General features: G+C 47.0%; 1 protein-coding gene across 1 annotated transcript in view; it reads right to left on the bottom strand.

Moving 5' to 3' along the window:
- The window catches only part of CUNH1orf94 (chromosome unknown C1orf94 homolog), a 32,052-nt gene extending 5,623 nt beyond the window's left edge, over positions 1 to 26,429 (bottom strand). Inside the window, exons 1-5 of the mRNA XM_042685227.1 lie at positions 26,107 to 26,429; positions 8,276 to 8,991; positions 4,935 to 5,174; positions 3,385 to 3,560; positions 193 to 270 (exon numbers count right to left, since the gene is read on the bottom strand). Of these exons, the coding sequence (XP_042541161.1) occupies positions 193 to 270; positions 3,385 to 3,560; positions 4,935 to 5,174; positions 8,276 to 8,991; positions 26,107 to 26,429 (1,533 nt within the window). The remainder of the gene's footprint in view (positions 1 to 192; positions 271 to 3,384; positions 3,561 to 4,934; positions 5,175 to 8,275; positions 8,992 to 26,106) is intronic.
- Between the last annotated feature and the right edge of the window lie 345 nt (positions 26,430 to 26,774).

Raw genomic sequence — 26,774 nt, 5'->3', positions numbered from 1 at the left:
TGTTGCCATGGGGTAAGTGGGGACATTAGTTTGTGTTTCTGAGAAGAAGGGAGGGAGGGAAGCACTGGAGACAACTGTGATGGGTCGGAAAGTATAGCGGGTGGCCAGCGGCCCAGAGACAAGGGAGCAGATGGCCTTGTGACCCAAAGGTCTGCGCGGGACAGAGGAAGGGGAGATGTGTCACCTACTCACCTGTCTGGAGTAGCACCCCAGCTGGGGATGCATGGCTTGCTGGTAAGGTAACCTCGCCGGCAGCTGTGGGTAGAGACCCTGAGGAGGAAGGAAGGGAGGCTCAGCACTGCAGGGCAAGGGCTCCCAGCCAGAGAGCAGCTGCTGGGCAGCTCAGCTTCTGGCTCATTACACTTGAATCTGCCCGTGGGCTTGAGCTCCTCACATCCCTTGGACGGATGGCCATTGACATGAGCTGCCTGAGGCCAGCTGGGGTTGGGTGGCATTGACTCAACTCAGCCCACATGGAGCGCTCTTCAGCAGTCTTTTTGGTATTTAGGGAAAATTTTCAGAGCTTATCTCAGGGATAACCAGATCTATCCCTTTCTGGCTACTGTGCAACCCTTGGGCAAATCACTTTGCCTCTCTGTGCCTCTTTTTCCTTCTCTACCAAAGTATGTGTGTTCAGGCCTGTACAGTGTGTGGAGACTGCCACAAACAGATGTGTCTACACGTCTTTTCTACGTGACTTTGTCTGGCTGCCTCCCTGCATGTGTCTTTCCGCCATGTCTGAATACGTGTGCATGTGTGTGTCTGTACAGCTGTGTGCGTGTGTGTACAGATGTGCATCTGTGTTCCCAACGTGTGTTTATCCAGATCTCTGCTGCTGCGCCAGGGTGGGTGGATGCATCTGAAGAGCTGGGAACAGTACTGCACACAGTAAGGACTCTGTAAATGTTACGTCTGTCCATCATCGTCTCCCACTGCCCCTTCCTTTGAAAAGGCTCTCTGGCAGCTCAGGCCAAAGAGGAATGGGGCGGAAGGAGTCTTGAGGCCATACACCGACATGAGATGCATGCAGGGGACCGCCACGGGGAGTAGGCTAGCCCAGGACCAATCCGGCCTCAGGTTACATCCCCACCTGCCAATCCAGGCTTCCCCAGGTGAGGCTCCAGTTCTGAAGCCCCGTTTAGCCAAGGACTTCTTCCCAGCGCCTCTGCATCCCAGGGGCTACTGCCACGAAGGGCTCTGCATGTGCCCATTATCAAGGCCCTGAACGTTGACACTACGCTCTTGATGTCTCTCTCAGCTGTGGGTTCAACCACCTCCCACCCCCACCCCCCGCTTTCCCTGTGTCTCCCTTTCCACCTCCCCAAGAGAGGACATCCTTCAGGGTCACCCCTCCCATCTCCACCAACCCTTGCCTGAAGCCAGCCTCCTGCCCCCTGCGACCCCAAATCCCACAGTCCACGGCAGCCTCTCAACATCATGGCCCAGCTGGGTGTTGTTGCAACCCAACCCAGCCCTGAACCTGGGCAGGGGCGCCCTGCAGAGTGGAGGAGGGGTGTGTTAAACCTTTCTCAGCCCGCAGGGAGCTCCAAGGCCACTGGGCAGGTTGCCCAAAGATCTCTCCCTCGGGTGACTCCTTTGGGCCCCGTGAGCACTCCATCGGTCCCCTTCTCCAGGCAGGGAAGGGTGGGCAGGCCTCCACCCTCCCTGGAGGCTTTTTCTGAGTAGTTTATTGGAGATAAAATTCTCATGCATTTCTGCCCAGACTAGCTTCAAACCACAATACTCAGCTCTCAGCTTCCCTAGTAGCTGGGATTACAGATGTGAGCCACTGGCACCTGGCTTTATTTTAAGCTTTTCGCTATAGCTAGGATGACAGATGTGCACCCTTACACTGAGTTACGAGTTGACCAAGGGGGTCTTTCAAATGTTTCTACCCTGGCAGGCGTTAACAGTTTCCAAGTAGCTGGGATTATAGACATGAGCCGTCAGTGCCCAGTTCAGAGTCTTTATACTGAGTGCAGGCTGTCCCCTTCTGTGTACCAATCTAAGCCATAAAGTTGTTGCTCTATTGTAAAGAAATAAATGACGCAGGCCGCTGAGGGAGAGTGAAAAGAGACAAGGAAGACAAATTGAGTACTGAACGTATTTCCTTCCATTTTCCCTTTCCGGGGCTTGTGGGGTCAGGCTGGGACAATAGAGGAGCCCAAGTCCTGGAAGGATAGGTCCAACCAAAGTCTTAACGCTTCCCCATTCAAACCTCCTGCTGTTCTGGAGAGGAGCACGTAGGGTAGCCTAGCACTGAGAAATCTTAGAATGCTGAGCTCTACCTAAAGGGACCGGTTACGTTATTGGATTGGACAAGGGCTTCAACTAGAGTGGACATTGATCTGATCCCCCCTCCTATGACTGAGTGGGCTGCAGCTCTTAAGGGATATTAAGTTAAATGGACAAAATAAAGAAAGGACATTTTCCCTGCATAAGTAAGTTTGGTTAGGAAAGTATCAAACTCTGTTACCAGTCTTGGGTGTTCTGTTTGTGTCTGACCACTAATTCTCCTTCAGCCAAGAGCTCAAGCCCAAGACAATGTGAAAAACCCATTCGAAGATAGAAAGTAAGACAGCCTGCCCTTGCACTGGTGACTCACACCTGAAATCTTAGCTACTCTTCTCGGCAAGCTGAGATCTGAGGTTCATGATTCAAAGCCAGCCAGAAAAGTCCATGACACTCTTAATCTTCAATTCACCAGCAAAAAGCCAGTAGTGGAGGTGTAGCTCAGGTGGTAGAGTGCTTCCCTGAGCAAAGAAGCCAAACATGAAGCCCTTAGGTCAAGCCCTAGCACTGGTACAAAAAGAAAAAAATATAATAATAATCGAAGGCAGCTTAGATGTAGTTTAAAGGAGGAATATGGTCATCATTTGTCATCCAAACCAAGACACTAGGGAGTGAAAGAGGGTACCATTAATAGGGTCAAAAGATCTAGGCCGGGACTGTCCCATCCAGTTTCAAAGGATGTTACAGGAAACAGGTAGGAAGCAAGGACTGGGCCCTCTTCCTCATCTAGGGGCCTAAAGTTGGAGCACTTGACCAGCTAAGGCTCTCAAAGAGCTGTAGAATCAGCTTGTTGTGAACTGGAGTTCAGGCAACAGAAGATTAGAACTAAGTATGCATGCTTGAGTGTGGACCTATCAAAGGGTTGGTCTGGTAGGATCACAAGGAAAGCCTAATGGACAAGCTCACAAGTTGATAGTGCCCTACCATCATTCCTGTGATGCCTCTGGACTTGGGTGGACTTCAATTCAAGCAGAATCCAAAGGCTCTTTGTGAAAGAGGCTCCTGCCAGTCACACTTCCTCCTGCTCCTCTTCCCCTACTAGAAACCCCATGATGGCCACAATGGGAGCCAAAGCCTGCTCAGCTCACTCACCTGGTACTGCGGGAAGGTGGAGTGGTTCGTGAACATCGGTGCAGGTGGGCAATTCAGGTTGAGCCAGAGTGGCTGATTCAATGTTGTTGAGGTCAAGGCTGTGGCAAAGCGTGGGGTGAACACATTCCCTGTGTACTTAAGGTTGTTCTTGTCAGCAACTGGTACAGGTGGATTCACTGCAAGCCACAGGAGAGGGACAGTGATTCAGTGACAGGGGTAGCAAGAGACCACCACAGCCCCGGGGTCATACTATTAAAGGGTCAGGTCTTTTAAGACTCCAAGAGGACCTCAAAGTTCACACCTTGCCATCATTAATTCACACCTTCCAAAGAGCTGGAAATTCCAGCTTGGTCTGCACAGAGCCTCTCCTGTGATCTTTCACTAATGAATGAGAGATACAATAAACTCGGTGCTAGGGCTGCGCTTCCTCTATTTACAAAGTCAAGTTCCTCCAACGGCTTTAGAAAAATCCACCTTTACGCCAATAAGTGTTATGCCACTGGAGTTCATTCTTATCAAATGTTCCCACCAGGGCTGTACGCTTGACAGCATTGGAAACCTGGGACCATATTCTTTCTGTCTGGGGATAATTTTCTTTTATATATTTTTGAGACAAGGTCTTGCTCTGTAACACAGCTAACCTCTGCAATGACTGACCTCAAGCTCATGACCCCTCTGGTCTCTATCCTCTGAGGACTGGTGTGACAGATGTGAACTACACCATGCTTAGCCATCATTTTCTTTTGTTGTTTGGTTTTTTTGTTGTTGTTATCTTTAAGTAGTTGCACAAAGGAGTTGCCATTCAAGAAAGCAGTTTATGAATACAGTGTGTCTTGATCAATATCACCCTTTTCAAACATACATTGGAGGATATGTATTGATCTTTTTGCCATGTAATAAAGTAGTTTATGAGTACAATGCATCTTGAAGGGAGGGTGAAAATGTTGAAGGGGATGACACGGATCAAGAGGCAATCATTGTCTTAAACCTTTTAAAACATGAACTCATTTAGTGTAGAGTGGCTCAAAATTAGTCTAAGAGAATAACAATAGGTCAAGTTGTTTGTGGAAACAATCTTGAGTTCTCTTCCTTTACAAGATGTCCTGTAGGTATATGGAATCAGAAATGGGTCCTCAGTTTCCCCCTTACTTGCATATGTCACCTTTTTTGGGGGGGGGATTGTTTATGGAAATGAGTTTTGACAGTTGCCAGAGAGAGAAAATAGGGACATGAATCATGTCAATGTAAAAATATTCTAAAGCATGTGCTTTTCTTTGGTTTGTTTGGACGACTTGAGAAATGATAATATATTCTGGGTCAGGGTGTATTCCATATTGACTGCTGACAACAAACAACTCCCGAACATCAGCTACTTTCCCAATAAAAGACACAGAGGGAAAATCATTTTCCCTCGTATTAGGGGTTTAAAACTCCTGACAGCCAAGGAAAGGCAGTGGCTTCCCCATGGAGAAGGCAATGCCACCTCTGGGCCAGCGAGGAATTTGGGGGTCCCTTTCCCTACAGCCCCTTCCTGGGTAGGGTCCACTTACATTTCAGCTCCAATCCATCCACCTCTACTTTACTTGAGTTCTTAGTGGCCCCAAAGAACTCATAGAGCAGGTTCTTCTCAGCTGGCCATGCAGGCTTCTTGGTGGGTAAGGCCATGGGTGTGGTGCCCACTGGGTCACTGCGGCTTTCCTCACTGCCAGTGTCCTTCCGGCTGTGAGGCCACTGGCTGAGAAACAGGCTCTCTTGACCCTTGGTTGGCTCTTTGGTGCCAGGGTTCCATTCTGTAGCAGGAAAGAAACTGAGTCAATGTCTCTGGAAGCCCACATGCTGGAATGCAGGAGCAGGTTCTTTGAGTGGTCCATGGTAGTTGATGGATCCTCCTTATCAGATGACTGAGGCTCAGACCAGACCAGGGAGAACTCAAACTCAGCTAGATGCGACCCCTCTCGTCAAGGCCTTTCCTCGTCACTGACCATCCTAGCCTTCCTGTCTCATCCCTCCTTTCATCCATCTTTATCTTCTTTCTTCCTTCCATTCATCCACAGTCCTGGCTGGGGACATCAAGATGACATGAACCTAGTTTTTGGTATCACGGAGCACATGGCTTAGCGGGGAAACCCACATCCCTACACAACACACTGTTTGGTCCCCCCTCACAGACTCTACCCCTCTGTTGTGTTGTTCATGGGCAATTCAACTCTCTCATCAGTGCCAGGCTATGCCCTGAGTGCTAGAGACACAGCGATGAGTCAGAGCCAGACACGGCCCTGCAGGGGCTCACAACAACAAAGAAGAAAGAGACATGCCCAGAAATAGCTCCAGGATAAGGCAGATGGGCACCGGGAAGTGACACAAGGGATAAAATGGGAGAAGGAACTGGCTAAGATCACATCTTGTGATCACCACTTCACCTTGTTACCAATGGCCTTTTCTTCCCTGGAGGAAGGAGGGTTCTGGCCAGGCCTCGCACACAGGGGTGCTGGGGAGAAAGGCGCCACAAGCTTGGGCGACCACAGACAAAAACGAGGAGCATAAAAGAGACAAACTGTGTCTGCAGCGTACCCAAGGGACACAATGGTGCCAGACTCAGGCCTTACTCCGAATAGACTTGAGTGTTCAATCTGCCTGGGCAAGGACACTGCACTGCTATGGGCCCCCTTAGCAGAACTTCCACCATAGAGCAACTTAGCATGGGAGCTCTTTCTTAAAGCTCTACATATGCAACAGAAAGGGACAAGGCCTATCTGCATCTGATCATATGAAATAATAGTTATCAAAATGAACTCCAGGAAATGAAATCAAGAGGTTTTTTTTTTTAATTTCTTGTTTGTTGTTTTTGTTTTCTTTCCTTTTTGTTCTGTTTGCTCATTTATCTGTCATTGGGAGTGTAAGGGGAGGCAGAGAGGAGGGACAAAGTGTGAACAAATACAGCAATGGTACTCACTGGACAGTATGTTGAAAATGAACTATACAACTTGTGAGTGGGGATGGGAGGGAAAAACTGGGAGAGAGCAAAGGAAGGGGTGACATTGTCCAAATGGAAATGTACTCTTTACCTGAGTTATATAACAGTAATCTCTCTATCACCTTAATAATAACAATAAAAAACAAAAAACTCTGCATATGTGTGAGCACCTGTGTGCTACATGCACGAATGTGTGAGAGCCTGTGTGCGTGCATGCGCACAACAGTAGATGGAAAACAGTCCAAGAAAATAATTACATCTGTACTACCATAGTATAATTCTTGTCATTATTCTCTAAGTAATACACCACGACTATTATTTACATAACATGTACATTCAATTTAGGAATCATAAATAATTTGGAGATGGGGGAATTAGATGCTATTTTTAAAATAAGAGATTTGATTCTGTGGGTTTTGGTATTCAAAAGAGGAGATCCCAAAACTAAGATATGAAGAGACAACTATATATTGTATGTGTGAAAGTATGTGTGTGAGTGAGGGGGGGGGATGCCAGGGAAGGGGGCCTTGCCCTCCCAGCCTCCCTCACTCCATCCCCAGCCTGATGGTCTCTGAAGGTTTCCACAGAGCTTCGCTAGAAACCTACTTTCTGCCTGGGCTAATTGCACCTGTGTAGCGGATGGCTGCATGGTAAGGCTGGCTCAGAGGAGCCATGCCTCAGTGTCACCATGGGGAGCATGCATGATCCCCCTAGCTCTTGGACCCCCAACCCAATCATCTTGAGCTTTATCTGTACCAGACTGGACCTTCTCCTCTAGTGCCAGCCCAGCAAAGGGAATAGCTGCTCCAGCCTGGGCCAATTTAGAAGACAATGACATTTTTAGCAAAACCTGTCCCTGGAGTCTTCCAAGAGTTTCTCTGGTTGCTGAGTTTAGCCCCCAGCTAGTGTGCTGAAATAACATACTCACTAATAATAGGCCTTTCCCCAGAGACCAATACACCTGACGCCTCATGAACACACCTACAGCCCCTTAAACATCTGCAAGGCTCCACCTACACACACACACACACACACACACACACACACACACACACACACACCTCCCTGTATTGCCTATGCCTCACTTACACTTTCAAAACCATACATGTGACAGACACATGTACCAATAGACACAGACAACTCAGATGCACCAAGCTCTCCTTGGCATACCTTTGCCCATACATTTGTACACCAAGACACTCAAATAACAGTGGGCAGCATGAGTGTGCAGGATACCTCCAATCACCATTGCCATCAGCAAGGAGCATGGGTAGTACCTCCAGGAGGAGGAAGAGAAGGGAAGTCCTGGGGAGGGTCTCAGCCCTCTCCTACCTATAGTTCCATCATCCTAAGGCCCTCTATGCCCTTCCAGGACTGCCCAGCACTGAGTCCAGGCAGCTGGCCTAACCCTGGCTTCAATTCCCTGGGCTTCCTCCAATGCTCCAGAATTGTTTTCTCCAGGCACTCATGATGCTCACAGCCCTGGAGTGATTCCACTTTTGATTCGCATGAGGATGCTCTACTCTTTTGGTGACTGCTTGCTATCCGTCTGCCCTCTTGGGGTCACCTGGACTGGCTAGATCAAAGCAAAATGCAGAATCCTGGTGGGGGACCACAAAGATGGAGGAGATACCTGGATTTCCGGGGTAGGAAGTTGTGCCCCTCACTAGGGAGTGGAAATGCATTTTCTACATCTCTGAAGTCCCAGAAAACAAATCTAAGGACCAACAAGTATTGAACTATGCCTGAGTAACTTCAACTTCCACGTCTTGCCCCAGAGAGAGAGAAAGAGAGAAAAGACCTCATGGCTACAGCAGGTAACTCCAACAGAAGCCAAATAGCTGTCAACCCAATTCCTTCTCTGGGACATCTTAACAGCCCATCCCCCTCTTCTGCCTGGTTCCCAGCCCCACTCACCCATCAAATGGTGGCCTTCCCCAGCAGGGTCAGTCTTGGAGCAGATCTTGGCAAACACAGGAAGCTGCCTCTTCTGAGCAGGAAGATCGGTGAGCTTGTCAGGGGATGCTGGAGGAGGCGGGGGTGGCAGCAGCAGAAATGGGCCCAGTCCCGCAGCCTCCCGGGGTCCTGAGCTACTGAACATGTTATTCTTTAGGAAGTCCTTGATGACCTTTGTCTCCTCCAATACCATCTTATTGTCTGGGGTTTTGGACATTGCGGTGGACTTCAGTGGGAATTGGGCCAGGAGCTTGCTGATCTCTGTGTTGGTGGCACTCAGGCTGTGGCCCTGGTCTTTGGTCCCCTTGGTACTACTCTTGACCTTAGTGGCACGCAGGATGCCAGTGACGGTAGACATAGCAGAGTCCTGCCGGCTGCCAATGACAGCCACGGCCATCTTCTGTTCCTGATGCTTGTCACCTCCTGTAGTCATGGAGGCTGCTGGGCGCTCACTGCTGCTGGTGCTGGTACTGCTGCTGCCACTGCTACTGCTGGCCACCAGAGGAGGCGCAAAAAGGCAGGAGGCCGGCTCTCTGGTCCCCAGGGGAGCGCCACCGCATGCTTCTCGCTCCCTGGAGCTCTCCTGGAGCAGAATGAGGTGTTCTTTGGTGAGACTTAGGAACTCCTGTTCCACTAGCAGGGAGATTTCATCCTTGCCACTGCCCAGCTCCAGAGCTCTGCAAACAGGTCAAAGACAAGGCAGCCTAAGTGCCAGCCAGCTCACCAACGGGACATAGGGCCCCAGGAAGACGGCATGGATTTGCACAACCTGATGAAAATACATTTCCTTGTGTGTGAGAGAGACCTGCTGCTTTCTCAAGAAAGGAAACAGACGCCAAGCGTCCCCAAAGGGTGCAATGCCAACTGATAGGGGGCACATACATGTGCTTGATACACGCATGTCAAGAACTAGGCATGTACATGCCTGTGTCATCATACACAGAACTGGGCCCCCGGCCCTAGGCTCAAGGACTGCCTCTTGTCCTCTGCATGCATTCTTTAGTTTCTGGGTCCTGCTGAGATCCAGAAGTCCTGGGGCAGGACCAGGGAGAAGACCCAAGGGGTGTGTGGCTCCCTGTTGCCCTTGAATCTCAGCCTTCAAATGCCCTCCCAAGACTTGAGACAGAGATCAATGTTAGAAGCAATGCAGACTCCACACAGACCTGGCTTCGAATGCGGGTTCCTCAGAGTCCTCTGCTGTAACATGAGTATGACACCCAGCAGCACCTGCCTCACCAGAGGGCCAGGAGAATGTGGTGAGGGGCCCAGTAGATACCAGCAATGGGTGCTTCAGGTATGGGCTGAGCCTGTCAAGCTCCTGTGAGGCCAGCAGGGCTGTGTACAAGGGAAGGCCACTTCTTCTCTTACCCTTCTTCCCTTGCTCTTTTCTCTCCCTCTCTCCTACACACCCCTCTCTCCTTTCCCTCTCACCTGCCCTTTCCTCTCCTCCTCCCATCTTCTCCTCTCTCACTTATCCCCTTCCTTTTGCCTCCTTTCCATGTCTAGGAAAGGCTATAAATAGCCCCACGCTTGTGGCTGTGCCCTTGGGAACAATCAGAATAAAGAGGTTGCCAGGTTGCGAATCCGTGGCCCCAAGTTTCTGATCTTCATCCTCCTCCTCCTGCTCTACAAGAGAACAGGTGAGCCTCAAGTCTCCAGCATCCAACATTGGAAGGACTTGCTTTCCGCCTTCCCTCCCCACCCTCAGTGCTTTACAAAGCAAGCTGTTATGTCAGGAGCTTTGCTGAATCCTAAAGACTCACTACAATGATGTTAATTTTCAAAATCTTGATGATGATATTGTGGTTCCATTTGAACAACAGCAGCAACAAAAAAAGGAGTCCTTATCTCTCAGAGCCTCATGCTGGAGTATTTACAGATCAAATTATATCTGGAGTTTTCTTTTAAATTAATCCAGCACGAGGCAGGGGAAAAAGAGGGAGCTAAACAGAAGGAATAAACGTGGGGCTACACACGATCCACTCTACTTGAGTCTGCTTGGTTTCTGTCAATGCTGTTGTGGGGTGTGTGTGTGTGTGTGTGTGTGTGTGTGTGTTTAAATAAAAATGTTACACACATACACTTAGAAAAAGCTCATCACAGAATCCCTTAAAGGAGCACAAGCCTGTCATACAGCAAGCCAGAAAATGTTCATGGTGTAGCTCCCTCCTAGCAGGCTATATTATCAGGGGTTAGATCAGTTATGGTGTACGCCCAGAAGCCTTTGCCCAAGCCGCCCCCCCCCCCCATGCTATTGGCACCTGTGGAAATGCAGAAGGCACCTTTTGTCTCTACCTGCAGCCCTGTGGCATCTGAAAAAACACCCATGTTGATCTTGGTTGCTACCTTCCAAACTCACAAGCAATCTTGGGGAACTAACTTCCAGACCTTGTGCTCCCTTCTGGTTATTATCCTCTGCACATCCAGTCCCATGAGGCTGTTAAGAAGTTGGCATTTCTAGACAGGGCAGCACCTTGTGCCAACAACAGAGCAGTCCCGCTGTCTCTGAGCCCTCTACCACCCCTCAAAGGCCATCCTGGACAACCTCTGTGTTGATCCTACCACCAGCTCAGAGAGTGGAGCCAGGCATCCACACCCACTCTATCTGATCCTCTCCTTGCCCTTGGTCATTACAGAGTGTCATCACTGTGAGTGGGAACAGTGACCCAGACAGGCCTCCAGCCTTGTCACCATGCGGACAGGGAAGAAGCTGGTGTGGGAATAGGGCTGGTCCAGCTGCCCTCATTTTCCTCACCGGCCCCAGCCCACGCTTCCTTTCGCTTCCTTTCTGGAAGTTATCCAGTGACGTCCCCTGGCACTGGCGCTAAAGCTTCGCTCCTCCATCTAAATGCAATCAGGGACATTTCTGCTCCCGTCCTGTGCCTCCAGCCCGTGAAGATCATCACAGTGGATCCTGAGCCTGTCATCCATGGCATTAGTGGTCCCTGACAGCTTTGTGTCAGCTGCATGTCTGATGAGCTTGTCTGCGGAGGCTTTTGCCAATTTGCAGATAGAAATGTTGAACAGGAAAGAGTCTGAGGCAGGGCCATGGGGACTCTGCTGGGGAGTTCCCCCGCCCCCAGCAGCCTGGTAGTAATCTGCAATCAACACTTGGTGGGGAACAAAGCAGTCCGGTGCTACCATCCCTTCTCCACCATGCATGCAAGAGCCCCATGCCACATGCCTTGCCACCATTGAGATTCGCCACATGGTTTAGAAGTCCCTGATCTTATGTCTACCCACCTCACTCACCCCTCCTCCTTCCACCCTCAAGAAAATCAGATTTGCTCATTCTTATTTGTTCTAGAAAACTACATGCCCACAGAGCTAAGACATGCTCAGAACTCAGATCCTACTTAAAACCCTCTCATAGAATCTCATTACTCATGGGATAAAAATCCAAACTCCTGATGATCCCCCCAAACACTACACACATGGGTTCCATCTCCCCCTCCTTCCAGCGACAACCTGCCTTTTATTATCCTTGAAAAACCACGTTCATTCCAGCCTCAGGGCCTTTGCATTTTCTATGGAATATCCCTCCAATCCCCTTCTCCCTCCATATATACCCCATTATTCTTGGACTGTCTCCTCATCATTCAGCCTCAGTTCACGTGTCCTGTTCTCAAAGCATCCTTTGCAGCCCACATTTTTTTAATGCCCCCAGCCCTTACTAGGCACACTCTATCCCATCTACCTGTTTATTTCCTTCCTAGTGCTTACCACTATCATATACCTCTCCCTTCCACCTTTATTCCCCCACAACATCCACTCCACAAAGATAGACTCCTACCTGGTTCACCCCAGAGGTCTCCAAGCCTAAGGAAGTACTTGGCTCATAACTCCAGCTCAGTAAGTACTTTTTGAATAAATGAATGAGCGAGCTCATTTTCCCTTGCCCTTGTCCCATCTCTCAAGAGTTCTTCAATCCCCTATATATATTCCTGTCCCTTATTTGGAAGAATGCCCTAGCTCCTTCCACTACTTTCTGCCTGTCTGGCTGTGGTACCACCTCTGACCTGGCATCTGTTGAGTTGATCAGATGACCTTAACCATTCTATTTGGTCTCGTCCTAAAAACTCTCAAGCTCTATAAGGTGTTCCCGGGGCAGACCCTAGCCAGGATCCATACTGATTCTGAGTGGTTCCATAAGGCTCACAGGAAGATTTCTCCTGCACCCCACAACTTTGCTGAGTTTAATGTTCTGTCTGCATTTCCTGGAACCCACCTTTTATTCTTTTCTTGGAGAAGCTTTGCTAGACCTGACACCTCTCTTGTGCTGTTCACTTTCTCCTTGGGTTCATTAAAACACACACACACACACACACACACACACACACATGCACACACACACACACACACACACACACACACACACACACAAACTATCAGACTCTATCCAGTGATTCATTTAGTCAGGGCAACCGAATTCTTGATGCCTCACCCAGGAAGCAAGACCGAATGCATGCCCAGGCTCTGTGGCTCCACTTCCACACTGCCTCCCTCCCCCCTGCCCACCTCTAGAAATGATAGGTGTCTGATTGTGGCTCTGTACTCAGATGCCCGGCATTATTTCTGCATTTGCAGTGTACTGAGTCATGTGAAAATAAAGGCTATTGACTGGCTGGCACCCCTTCCCAGAATAATGACTAAGCAAGCATGTTGTTAGTTCCCCCAGCAGCAGTTCTGTGTACATGATAACACAGAGAAAAGATGAAAACTGCTATTCATCTGAGCCAAACAACAGAAAAAAAAAATGCAAGCAGAAAATGCGAGTGCTGGAGGAGAGCGCCGACACAAACATTTTCCTCCAGCGATGGCATCTTTATACCAACCACAAACACAGTATCTAGACCGGGTGCCCCGGCCACCTGACTGATTAAAGAATGAAGCTGGTAGAAAGTGCTAGAGTCACATACAGAGTTGGGCTCCAATGGTGGCCTGCCTATCTGCAGACTGACCTCCCCTGACTGTGGGTGAGACTTTTGGCTTCTTTATGTCTCTACTCGAGGTAGAACAACATAATGGCCTAGTGGACAGGTCAGTCCCTCAAGCACAAAGTAGAAACTAGATTCAAATCCCTACAGTTTCATGCAGGCCAGGCCTTTAAACAAGCAGTCAAAGTCTCAAGTCCCATCTCACAAAAATAATAAATTAAGCCTTATTGTGGGCTAAGAAGCCAACCACTATGTTAAGTACTTTTCATAGGAAGCTCTCATTAATCCCCAGGCATCCCCAATGGGGTCCTGTGATAAACTCATTAAAGATCCTCCACTTTATCACACTTTCCAGGACCTGCACCCTTTCAGAGTTACCTCCATTCTTGGTTCAGTAAGAAGTCAGAGCGTTCCAATGTGCTTAGGCATTAGGGCTTAATCTCTTATTTCTCTTGGGACCGGGACCCTCTAGGTAAACAGGCCCAGCTAACCAGCTACATGATGACACACCAGGTGGAGGAAGAGAGAACCACCATTGGCCACAGTTGGCCAAACCTACAAGCTGAAGGCAGACCCACGAGGAAGAGCGCCAGCCCAATCCACTTAAGCACAGTCCACACCAGAAGAGCCACCTGGCTGAAGCCAGTCTGAACTACTTCATTGTAAACATGATGGCTAGGGACAGCGTTGTAGTTTTTAGCCACAAAGTTTTTATGGTGTTTTGTTATAAGTCAAAAGCTAACTGATACAAATGAAGAGATAATCATCCCGGTTTTAAACATGAAGAAGCCAAGGGAAAGAGAAGTTAGGCGATTTTTCCAAAGGTCACAGAATTATGAAGGGACAAAAACAAGTGAACCAATGCCTCAGGTTGCTTCTGCTAACTGTCCAGCTATCCTGCCTTAGAAACCAAGAGCAAAATGCTGTATGGGACATAGATCTAAATGAGGACAAGAGAGGCCTCATCGAGGCCTAACCAATCATAAGCATATAGCCAGATGAACAATTCTAGAGGAGGGTTCTGGACACAGGGAACAGCATGAACAAAGTTGGGGTGTCATGCTAATGGTGAGTGCGGTGGCACAAGGTGAGATCAGACATAAAGGCCAAGTTGGGAGATTATGAAGCTCTGGTTCTCATGTATGTGGGGTCCTGGAGGGTGATGATGGGGCGGGACAGAGACTTGAGCCACCACAACCAGTGATGACTCTGCTAGGTGCCAGGGAATACACCTGCCACATGTCTTCACTATAATCACTAGGGATGAGGAAGCATGTTCTTTCCAAGTGTAGGAGGCGGCTCAGGAAAGTTAAAAGGACTTTTCATGTTCACTCAAGAGAATCAGAATTGGACCCCAGGTCCATGTGACTCTCAAACCTTTCAAAACAAAATCAGAGGACAAGCCAGAGACTAAGAGTGAAGGAGGGGCAGATATCCAGCTGTCCAGCCTGTATCTTCCTTAGGGGAGCTCTACTCTGGCTTCAGACTCTGTATGAGTCTGAGTCTTCCTATCTGGTGGACAAGTCCCAGCACCCAAGGGTGGTGGAAAGGGAGGCAGGCTTCCTGCTCTTAGGTCAAGGTTAACTTGTATCTCCCTCTACCTTCCCTAAGCTTGAGATCAGGACATACTATTCTTCCCCATAGATATCCCACAGCAAAAATACAACTCATGCACACATACACACCCATGCACGCTTAACACACCACAGCAATCTATTCACACAGTAGCTATGAACACACACACACCACATATACACCCCTACACATTCATGTGCACAAACCAATGCACATATATACACACATAAAGAGCCATACACACTCATGCACTTATGCAAACCACCACATACTTCTTCCACCAGGAAGGACAGAAAAGAGGCAGGACAGGTGAACTCTATCTCTCTCATGACTTCTATGCCTGGACCACTTCTCTCAGTCTGGGGATTCTGGGGGAGTGGGGGGACTGTCAGTTGAGAAAGGGTGCAGACTCAGCAGTCACCCAAGTAGCCTGTGTCCAAAAGATACTTAGATGGCCTCCGTTGGTTGGGACATATCTAGTTAGGGGGAGGAGCTTGGGAAAGCATCAGCCTCCCCACCCCCAGCCCTCCTTCACTTTCCAGGTCTTAGGGAGGATTAAATAAGAAGATGAATGTGAAAGCGCTTGGTAAATTGTAAGGGGCCCTATGCAAATGTTAGCGTCTCTGACTAGGAGAGCCAGAGAGCCAGGCCTTGCTGCAGGTTTTGGAGTCCTGCTGACCCAGTTCACAGCATGGAGGAGCCCTGTTCTCCAAGGTGTGAAGTTGGGGAAGGTCTCTGATATCTTGGCCTCTTCATCTGCTAAGTGAGGATGAAATGCTGAAATCCTCCCCAGCTCAAAGGAGACAATCCTGTGAAATCTTCAGCTCCCAGAATGCCAGGCCTCTTCATCTCACTTGCAGGCAAAGGCCTTCACTCAGAGCAGACTCTGTTTTTCAAGTGTCTCTGGCATATACTTTGAGCTCAGTAAAGGTCAGACCCACTTCCTTCCTTCTTTCCTTCCTTCCTTCTTTCCTTCCTTCCTTCTTTCCTTCCTTTCCTTCCTTTCCTTCCTTCCCTCCTTCCTTCCCTCTTTCCTTCCCTCTTTCCTTCCTTCCTTCCTTCCTTCCTTCCCTCTTTCCTTCCCTTCTTCCTTCCTTCCCTCCTTCCTTCCTTCCCTTCTTCCTTCCTTCCTTCCTTCCTTCCTTCCTTCCTTCCTTCCTTCCTTCCTTCCTTCCTTCCTTCCTTCCTTCCTTCCTTCCTTCCTTCCATGTTCTAGTTCCATGCAAACACTTCTTTGGCAAACTGTACCCTATCTTTGCCTAAGGTTGCCTAAGGTTGCTGTACCCTATCGTTGCCTATTGTAGGCCTAAGGTTCCTTTTCTTTGACTCCCCCCTCCCCCTCTAAAGCAGGAAACTTCCATCGATGTGCATTAAGAGCAAGTCTGAGTACTCACTTCAAATGCAGATACTCTGGGCCTCCTTGGAAAAAAAGGCAATTCTGTGCCTAGAATGGGGACCCAGGCACTTGAACAGGTAACCTTTCCCCCAGCTGCCTTCTCTCCCTCCTCCTTCTCCCCCCCCAACTCCTCCCTCCTGTTTGTATACTCAGGACACACCCTGGTACCTGGGAATCTCCCTATAGCTGCTTTGCAGCAATTCTCTGCCCGTCAGTCAGTCAGTCAGTCAGAGCCGATACAGCAGCCTTAGAAAGTGTATTGGCATGTACAAAGGAGATACCTTACCTGTCCCCACAGCATCTCCCCGAGCCTTCCTCCAGGGAGAGGAGTAGACTGGTGAGGTGGGCCATGGACTTGGGGGGGGGGGGTGAGGGGGAATGAAGCATGCAGTGAGCTGGAGAATGAGACAGGAAATACAGGGGAATAAATACAGCAATAAAGGAGCTTCGGCTGGGAGCTACAGAGTGATTCTTATTGTTCAAATTATCTTTAAAACTTTTCATTTGAATCTGTTTAATAAGGAAAGGCTTACCCTAAGAAAGAGTTTTTTTTTAATGTGACTTGGGAGCTGAATTGGAAAGAACGTTGCAACAAAGATATTAAAACGGGGATTAAACCAAACCACTGGTGGCCCATCTCTGCAGGCTTCCACAACCTGCCACAAAGCTCCTGGAACTATAAAACTAAATTACTAAGGGGGACATGGGAGGTGGGACGTTAATCACGATGTATCTTCCTTGTCCTGCTCATGGCTCTTGATGCTAAGCAGAATATACCACAGGACCCCTGGTGTCCAGCAGAACTCAGGCCTTGAAGCTCCACAGAGTTTCCATTCCTGCTCTGCTCCCTCTCAGTTGAATAACCCCAGGCAAATTGCCTAACCTTTCTGAACCTTACCTTACTATCTACAGAATGGGAGTATTACTGGACAACTACTAGAAAGGGTTGTAAAAACAATGAGACAAGGCAGAAAATTGAAATTCAGAACTTAGTACACACAAGTTGCTCAAGGAATTACTAGTTGCCTGTTATGCAGCCTAAAGTAGAAGGAGACACAACCCCTGCCACATCTTGGCTTATTGATAACTCTGCCTCCACATCCCTCACTTCTTTCTCTGAGCATTGTGGCCCTTTGCTCTGGGCCTCACTGTCCTCAGGGTGGTGTTGTAATGGCTCATCCATCATTGGCTTCCTCACACATTTGTGCATGCGTAAAAACACCCACCATGCAACCCTCAGAGCCAAGCAAGTGTTTGTCTCATGACATATCTTCCTTTCTCATATGAATAATAAGACTAACTATTATAGTTTCATGGTGTTTTGTTATAAGCAAATACACTGTCCCCATTTGAGTTACGCTTCCCCTAGCTTGCTTTATAAAGTCTCCTCTCTTCACAGCATTCTTGACCTGTCATTTTTATCCTTCAATGATGATGGTAATTATGATGGTGGTGGTAGTGGTGTTGGTGTTGTTGACCAAGATGAGGATGGTGAGGATGGTAATGGTGATAGTGATGATGATGATGGTGATGTGATGATAATAGTGATGGAAACTATATGATAATGTTGGTGGTGGTGGTGGTGGTGGCAATGGTGATGCTGACAATGGTAATGGTGCTGTGAAAACATTATATACATTATTTCATTAACAAAGAACCCTTTTCAGATAGTTTAAGAAGCTTGGCTACAGCCAAGTTATATTAGATACCTTAACTCTCAGGAAAAGAAGCAAGATGTCAGTTTGCTTAAAATGAAAAGAGGATAGTGGCATGTGCCTATAGTCCTAACACTTGGGAGGCCAAGGTGGGAAGATCTCTTGAGCCCATGAGTTTTACATTAGCCTGGATAGCCAGACCTCCATTAGAAAGATGGAAAGAAGGAAGGAAGGAAGGAAGGAAAAATGGAGATTAAAAAAGAGAAAAAGAAAAGAGAGAAAGAAAGGAAGAGAAGAAAAGAAAAAAGAAAGATATGGAACCAACCCAGATGCCCCTCAGTAGATGAATGGATCAAGAAAATGTGGTATATATACACAATGGAATTCTATGCCTCCATCAGAAAGAATGACATCGCCCCATTTGATAGGAAATGGAAAGACTTGGAAAAAATTTTATTAAGTGAAGTAAGCCAAGCCCAAAGAAACATAGGTCCCATGGTTTCCCTTACTTTCAATAACTAGTATATGTCTGGGACAAGCAGAAAAGGTCAAAAGCTATGTACGTATGACCAGATAAGATAATGTTAAGTGGAATGAACACCAGGATAGGGATACAAGTGGCTTTTTTCTTTCTTGCTATTGTTCCTAACGTATTTATAATGAACCATGTGATTTTTTTATTTCGTTGTATGTTCCTCCTGCAGTATAACCCCTATTTTCCCTGTATTTGATGTCAGTCCCCTGCATCTTGTATATACACTTCTTTAGCTTGGGGAGGGGAAGGGAAAAAACAAAATGCTTAAATAGGGATACAGATTGACCCATTGTAACAATGAGATGTACAAGACACTATGTTGAAAAAATACTATACAATTTAGGCGTGGAAGGAGAAGGGGGGAGTGTAGTTGTGGAGATGGGAAGGAAGGGATGGTAGGGAAAAAACAAAGGAGGAGGTAACAATGCTTGATAGGAAATGTACTCATTACCTTGCTCATGTAACTGTAACCCCTCTGTACAGTATTTTTACAATAAAAAACTTATCAAAAAAAGAGAAAGAAAGAAAGGAAAGGAAAGGAAAGAAAGAAAGAGAAGGACTTGGGATGTAGTAGTTCAATCGTAAAGTGCTTGGCAATCGTGAACAAGTTCCTGGGTTTGATCTCTAACACTGAAAAGAGGAAGAGGAAAAGGAGAAAGGGTCATAGGCAAAGAGGAGGAGCAAGTAGAAGGAAAGAAATGTTGAGTGGGACAAGCAATGAAGACTCCAAAGGACAAGAACTGATTCTAGGTCTTTAAGGGTAGATAAGAGCTTGATTGTTAGAGAGATGTGGAGAGGGGTGTTCCTTCTGAAGTGAAGTAAGCAGAACAGAGGCAAGGCCATGCAGCATAGCAAGATGTGCATTTAAAGGTAAAGTCAGGGCCTCCCATGGAGACCCTGGAGGGTTTGACCACAGGGTCTGAGCAGCATTGTTGATGTGCCTCAGAGAATAGAGTTGGTGAAGGGTGGGAAACATCCTAGGGGAAAAAGATCCAAATGCACAGGGAGATGGAAGAAGGGAAGGAAAAGAACAAGCAAGGAGACAAGGAGTTGATGTTCAGGGGCACTGGAGAAGGGAAGAGCTGACAGCCATGAGCCTCTGTCTGCCAGTATACTGTTCCTACTTTGCTTTCGATTCACTTGAGAACCAAAGATGAGGATGCTTTGATGTCAATATGATGGGGCACTAAATCCCAGACTAGGGGCTCAAGAGAAGAGGGGTATGTGTTTAAGCTCAAGGGCTCAGAACAAAGGATTTCAATCTGCAGCCTGGGGGAATCTCTGCAATTATTTCCAAAAGATGGAGAAATGTGGGAGGTGTGTTTGCAAAAGGGGGTACACCCAGACACCCTTCAGGGGCTATCAAAGAGGTATCTGACTTTCCCAAGGGGAGAGGACGCTGGAGGCTTTAGACAAAAAACAAAACAAAATAAAATAAATCTTCAGCTCTGGTTTCTGCTCTGGAATACCAGCTCAAGTTTCCACTTGTGGGTCTTGCTCCTTGCACTCGTACTTTGAAAATAATAATAATAAAAAGATGTGTATCTTAAGCAACTCTTCCAGAAAAGCAAACTTCATTCAATTGTTTCATGGCTCATTGGGAGAGCAATTCACACAAGGTTCCCAAATCTCATCGGCTTCACCCATGGATGAAGTGGCTAGTTGGCTTGTGGGGTGAGAGCAGGCAGCCAAGATCTACCAAGCTAAGTGAAATGCCACGTGGCACACACTTCTTCCTTCCCCAAAGCTGCCAGACAAGAAATCCTTTCTGTATTTGCTTTTTGTCTTTGTTTGGTTTGGTTTTGAATGCTTCAGCAAAGTTTTTTTCTTTCTAAAGATATAATCCCTGCTACTAAAGTCTTGGCTTAGAAAGATGGTCACCAAAGTCTTTGGACTCTGCAAACCAACAAAACAAAACAAGGAGTCAACAAGGACATGGAAGTAGTCACACAAGTTTGACCACACCCAGCCAGGCTATCCTCTATCCCTACCCTTGTCCTGCCCTGAACCTGCTGGACTCTTCCATAGGTGCCTTTTTTTTTTCCCTCTTGAGAGCTAGCTCCGGGAAAACTTTCACCTAGAGAAACCTTCAGGACTATCAGGAATCATGACATCCTCCGCTCCCAAGGCACTGCGCCCATCTCCTTCCTTCACACTCACAGTGCAGGGAGGACTTAGCTTTAGACCCTTTAGCTTTCTTCCCTTCCCCTGTGTGGGATACATTCCCAAGCCAGGCATGGCCCATAGGAAGATTCTGCAGCACTGCTTTTCCTATCCAGCACTATTTTTTATCTTGTGCCACTGGCCGCCTTGTAAAAGACACTGAAGCTCCTCGAAGGAAGATAGAGGCTGTCTCCATCTTTCCATCACCCCATTCCTCTTTCAGACATTGTTGGGCAAATAGCAGGTGTAACTAAATGTTATAAATGTTTATTGCACGTTCTGTTTTTAGATGAATCTTTGTTGTGCCCCATTCACTAATTGGGAGCCCTTGGTAGCAAGGGCTTCAGTCTGATTAATCTCTGAATCCCTGGAACTCAGCACCTTCTGGACCCCAGAAGGTAACAATAAGTCTTTGTTGAAAGGATCCACAAATGGAAGAATTAACAAATGCCCCTCTTTAATCTGAGTATTGGAGTGAACAGAAAATCCCCAACCCCCCATTCTGACACTGTGAAGCTTTAGTGGTGAGGGAGATGAATGAATATGGAGTCCTTGAAATAAGTCAGTAAAACCTCTTTGCCCAAATTTAAGACTGATCAAGAAAAAACTGAGCCTGGGAGCTGGTGGCTCATGCCTGTAATCTTAGCTACTCAGGAAGCTGAGTTCTGAGGATCACAGTTCATAGCCAGCCCACCCAGGCAGGAATATCCATGAGATTCTTATCTCCAATTAACCACCAGAAAACTGGAAGTGGTACTGTGGCTCAAGAGGTAGAGCACTAGCCTTGGGCTGAAGAGCTGAGGGACAGTGACCAGGCTCAGCGTTCAGGCCCCACGACCAACCAAAAAAAGAAAAAAAAGGGGGGGGGGAGAGGGAAGAAAGAAATAACTGAGCAAAATTTTGTAGTTTCATTGACTCTCAAAAGAACCACCAATATCTTACCAAAATGTTTTTCTCCCACTTCTTCTCCTCCTCTATAAATGGGTACCATCATTCACCCAGGAGCTGAAAGCCTGAATCCTACTTGGATGTCTCTGTTCATGTGTTCTAAGCCATTGTGGGCCGTCTGGCTCTTCTCACAAGTGCACACTGAACCCCCGACTGTCTCCATTTGTACTGCAGGTGCTGTGGCTCCATCGCCTTAACCATGAGCTCTCACCTGGATTACTGCACCTGAACCTCCCCAGAAGCTTCCAGCTTGCTCACACCCCTATGAGCCATCTCTGCACAGAGGCTTGCTATAGACTTAGCAGTGTTACACTCCTGGAAAACCTCTGCATGCATACTACAACTCATCCAATAAAGCTGAGTTTCATCAAGAGGTGCCCCCACATCCCTAACACTTTGCTTGCCACCCTTTGATGGCACCTTAGGCCATATATCCATCTCTTAGTTCCTCTGGACTGCCCTTTCAAAGCTCATTTCTCCCTCAAGGTCTTCGCATTTGTTTTCCATCTTGCCTGGATGTCTTTCCTAGGTTCTGCACTTGACCATCACACCTTTCTAAGCATCCAAGGCTCACTCAAAGGATCTGAAATGCCAGCCAAGGGGACTCTTACTTTATTGTATTTTATTTCCAGCATTGTTAGCTGAAGTTATATCATTTATTTGTATGTGGTCATCCTTGATCTCTTCCAACAAAATACTAGTTTTCCATTGTGAAGTTATCATAATTTTTATGTCATACATATTATATATTATTATTAACTTTCACTTGCTTTGTTTGGTTCACAGCTTTCTTCTCCTAATTTTTTTCTCTTTTCTTCTTCCTTTTTTTGTTGCTGCTTTGTTGGTTGTGAGCCTGGATTCTATCCCTAAGCACTTTTGCTCAAGGCTAGTGCTCTACCACTTTGAGCCACAGCACCACTTCTGGTTTTCTGATGGCTAATTGGAGATTAAGAATCTCACAGACTTTGCTGCCCAGGCTGGCTTCAAACTGCAATCCTTGGATCTCAGTCTCCTGAGTAGCTAGGATTGATGTGTGAGGCACCAGTACCTGACTCTTCTAACTTTTAGTACAGTTTCACACACACGATAGAGGCTTAGTAAATATTTCAATCAATGAACTCCAGATGCGTTTATAGAGCAAAGTCAGTATAAAAGGAAAAGAGTGTGGTATTAATGGCCACTAACAGGAACACAGACTGTAGGCAGTGAAGACCTAGTCAGCACACACTGGACTATGCCTGGATTACTGAACTTGATTCTGGGAACCCCAGTGTCTCGAGGACCAGCAATGCAAGCAGGAAAACAACCAAGTTGGCATGTGAAGGGTAACTCCGAAAACCAGAGGCATTTCGCTTGTAGAGACAAGAAATCCTAGGATGTGATTGTCATCTCTTACCACCTAAAGAGCTATTGAGAGGAGAGGATAGAAGGGCAGAATCCAGATCAATTAGTATTAGTCTGATAGAGACAGACTTCAGTTACAGGAAGAAAATGACCTTATGAGAGAGTTCACAAATGGGGTCAGAACTATCTTGGAAGATGATATCTTCTCATCTAAGAATATATGTGAGGGCTGGTAATTTGGCTTAGTGGTAGAGTGCTTGCCTAGTATGCATGAGACCCTAAGTTCAATTCCTCAGTATCATATAAAGAAAGAAATAGATAAATTTAATAACATTTAAAAAACTCCATATAAATATAATCTATGCAAGCGGGCACCTACTTGGCAAGGATCCAAGTGGCAGAAAATGGCTTCAGAGAGTGCTATCTAACTTGAGATGTCTGGGGTTTTATGACATATAAGGATAGGGTCAAGAAAAAAATTCCGATATCTAGAATTTTACAACTTACCTAGCTACCCTGTTAGAAGAAGACATCACCACAACCAAGTCTATCAGCAGAAAGACTTGTGGGCTTGCAAGCATCACACACGCATGCATATACTGTGGACAGCTCCCTGGACTGAAATCTATGTGTAGTCACTCACAACAGGGGACTCCCAAATGTCATGACTCACCCAAAACACCACATTTTTAAAAGGGAAAGCAGCCACCAGTGTCACATTATGGCTAAGATGGTCCCAGGTTTCATTTCTCAAATGACCACCTCCCTAATGGGTAGGACTTAAGACAAAGAAAAAAAAAGAACCCTTCCTTTCTTCCCCTGAAAAAAATCAACCCTCAGTTGCTTCTTCTATTAAAGAGAGAGTGGTGGGGGGAGAGGTAGAGAGAGAGCTTTATTTAAAAATGGGGAAGGGAGCAACTGAAACCAGAATGGTACAATTTAATAATTATTAAAACTCAGTGCTAGGGACACAGGTGGTCACTGTATTATGCTGTTTTATAAGTTGGAAGTTTTATGCAATAAAAAGTAAAATGAAAAAAAGATAAGGTATTTAAAATTGCTTCTATCTTATGTGAAAGTTGTATAGCTTAAAGAAATTATTATAAGGGATTTTTACAAATCCTAATTGCTACCAGGACTTTTTATCATAGTTAGTGACCAACAACCCTGTAAAACACAGTTACCATCTCCATTTGGCAAATGAGGAAAACAAGGCTCAGATAAACAGCTGCTAACTAAATAGCTGGCACAAGGCAGCTGAAGCTGGGGTTCTCTGACTTTACCTGCCCAGACTTTTTTTTTATTCCAGTAGCTCTACATGTTGGTTTATACCATGAAAATGTCTTTTTTTCCCCCCAATGTAAGTTAATGGTTTCTAGCTCTTTTCTCAGTAGCACAATTCTTTGCCAACATAACCTTACTTAGAACTCCGGTGAGTAAAACAGAATAAGCTGAACAGCTCTGGGTGAAGTGGAGATCAAGGCCTAGCACCCAGCCTATTTCACTCCAAGGGAGCTGTTGGATCATCCTAGGGTCTGTAGGGCACAACGTGATGCCCAAGATTAAAGCCAACAGCAGTGACAATGACAATGACACAAATGCACTGCATATCAAGGGTGGCCTCTTCTATCTAATGCATCTTTCACTTCCTTGTCTCCCATCACATTTGATCCTCATTATCAACTCTGAGGTGGACAAGGCCAAGCACATCATCCTTAATTTGCAGATGAGGAAATCAAGGCCAAATGGAGTGAATCAACTGGCCAGAGGTGCGCCAGTTCAACTTTCGGCCAAGTACAAACTGGAAGTAGACTCTGTCTCCATTAATTCAGTGTGACCTGGCAGAGAGGGTGCCATCTACTGGAAATTGCTACTGACCTTTGGTCTACAAAGTGGACAATCAGCTCCTTGGCCAATGAGAGCTGAGTCTAGCCCCAAAGTCCCTTTGCCAAGGCCCTTGTCTCAGAGCAGATGGCAATGGGCAGGGGAGAAGAGCTCAGTGCCACCAAAAGGCCTGACAGCAGGATTTTGGCTGTAGGCAGATCATTCTTGTCTGAGCCATGCCATGCTGAGCACAGGGCCAGAGAAGAAAGGGATAGCCATAGTGCTTTTTGCCTTCATCTGTAGCAAGTGAAAAAGCTTGAAAAAGGTTAGCAGGGAGTACACAAGACATGAATGATCAGGTTTACTTTGCTTTTCTTCTTAGCACTTTGCTTAGGTATCCCAGAAGCAGAGACCGCTGATAAATGCCTCTGCTCAGAGAATCTCTGAACTGAGCTGGAGCATGTGTTGGAGTAGACAGGACTTAATTATCACCTAATTATCAATTAGCACTTAATTATTAACACTTAGTCCATCTGTAAAATGGGGACAGTAATACCTGCTTCGTGGGGACTCTGGGAAGATTAATTAACATTTGGAGGCCACTGTGAAGAGATGAGGTATCAAATAAATGCTTATCAGTGGCACTTGTAACCCAAGGTGATCTCCTTCCCTTTCCTAACAAGGTTGTTTCTTTCTTCCTCCCTCTCTTTGCAAATATTCAACCCCAAGAATATCTCTGCAACTTTTACCCTAGTGGAGAAACACTTGGCTCTCCTATTTCCAGACAGGGGATTTTCCCATCCAGGAAACTGGCTATTTACAACCATCTTCCCGCACTTTAATTTTCTATTATGTCCTCTGAATATGTCAATGCCTTCCCAGTAAATATTTTGATGTGTGCTCTTGCAGGCGCTTCTGTGGAGGCTGAATGGGACAGCTGGCTCCCTGTATTAGGAAATTCCAGATGTGGTTTAAAACCAGCAGGCTCATCTGTGCCGATGCCTGACTAGGAAAGATCTTCTAGTTGCCTCTGGGAATAGTCATGAACCATCTAGCTCTCCACTTTGGCTAGGATGTCTCATCAAGAACTTCAGAGCCATTCTGGTGGGGTGGGGAGGGCGGTGTCTGTGCAGTTAGCTCCCTTAGTGAGCCAATGAAAGGATGGTGTGCTATGCCACCCTGGCAGGGACCTTCCCTTGGGCGACTTTCAGGACCTTGGTCAGCTCTATAAAGATTTTTTATTTTTTTTTTTTTTTTTTTTTTTTTTTTTGACACAAGACTACGGATGTGGAGGGAAAGAATTCAACATTTAAAGTTGAACCAGGCTAAACAGTGGTCCAGAACATTCCCCCAGAAGGTCAGAGTTCAACTCCTCCCCTCCTCCCTTGCTGCCAACCAGATAGAAGGGTACTCACTCTTCTTGGAAGCTGAGCTCATGGTCTCTTGGAGTCCCAACCATGGGGGCAGAGAGCTGCTCCATGGTGGTCCTGGGCTGCAGGGTCTCAGGCAAGCCCTGAACCCTCTTCCAGATTTCATGGCAAGTCTTGTCTAGGCTGTCTTGGGGTGTGTCCTGGTGGATCCAGACATATCTGGGGAATGGTCCCAGGGCGGAAGGACGTTTGGCCACCAGGGCCGAAGAAGAAGGGAGTCCATTCCCACTGGCCATCCTTCTTTCTTTTTGGAAGCCCCTCTGTCCACCCAGGGCTGGAAGACAGAGGGACCATCCACCGCCCCTCATTCACCAGAAAGGGAGCTGAGGATGGGGCCTGGGAACAGCAGGTCAGTTCTGTCTGGCTGTTCCTCCAGCCAAGCCGTTATATTCAAAGGCCTTTGGTTTGTGTGGGGCTGGTGGACGGAGGGTGGCCTTCTTTGGGGCTTGTTTTGGCTTGTTTTGATTTGCTCTCCCCTGACTTTGGCCCTCCTCCCCCTCCCCCTTAGAAGAAAATATTTAAAAGTCAACAAAAAACAGTAGCTTAGTAACCGTGGAATCCCTCGGAGCTCAGGAACCAGGTGCCTGGGCGGGCAGAATGACATCTGGGAACCGCTGGAGGGGGAGGATGGGCTCTCCCCGCAAAAGCTGGCA

The sequence above is a fragment of the Dipodomys spectabilis genome, unplaced genomic scaffold (assembly GCF_019054845.1).
Source record: "Dipodomys spectabilis isolate Male_0828 unplaced genomic scaffold, ASM1905484v1 ptg000002l, whole genome shotgun sequence".
NCBI lineage: Eukaryota > Metazoa > Chordata > Mammalia > Rodentia > Heteromyidae > Dipodomys > Dipodomys spectabilis.
The sequence above is the reverse complement of the archived record's forward strand: the minus strand, read 5'-3'. Positions and strand labels throughout refer to the sequence as shown.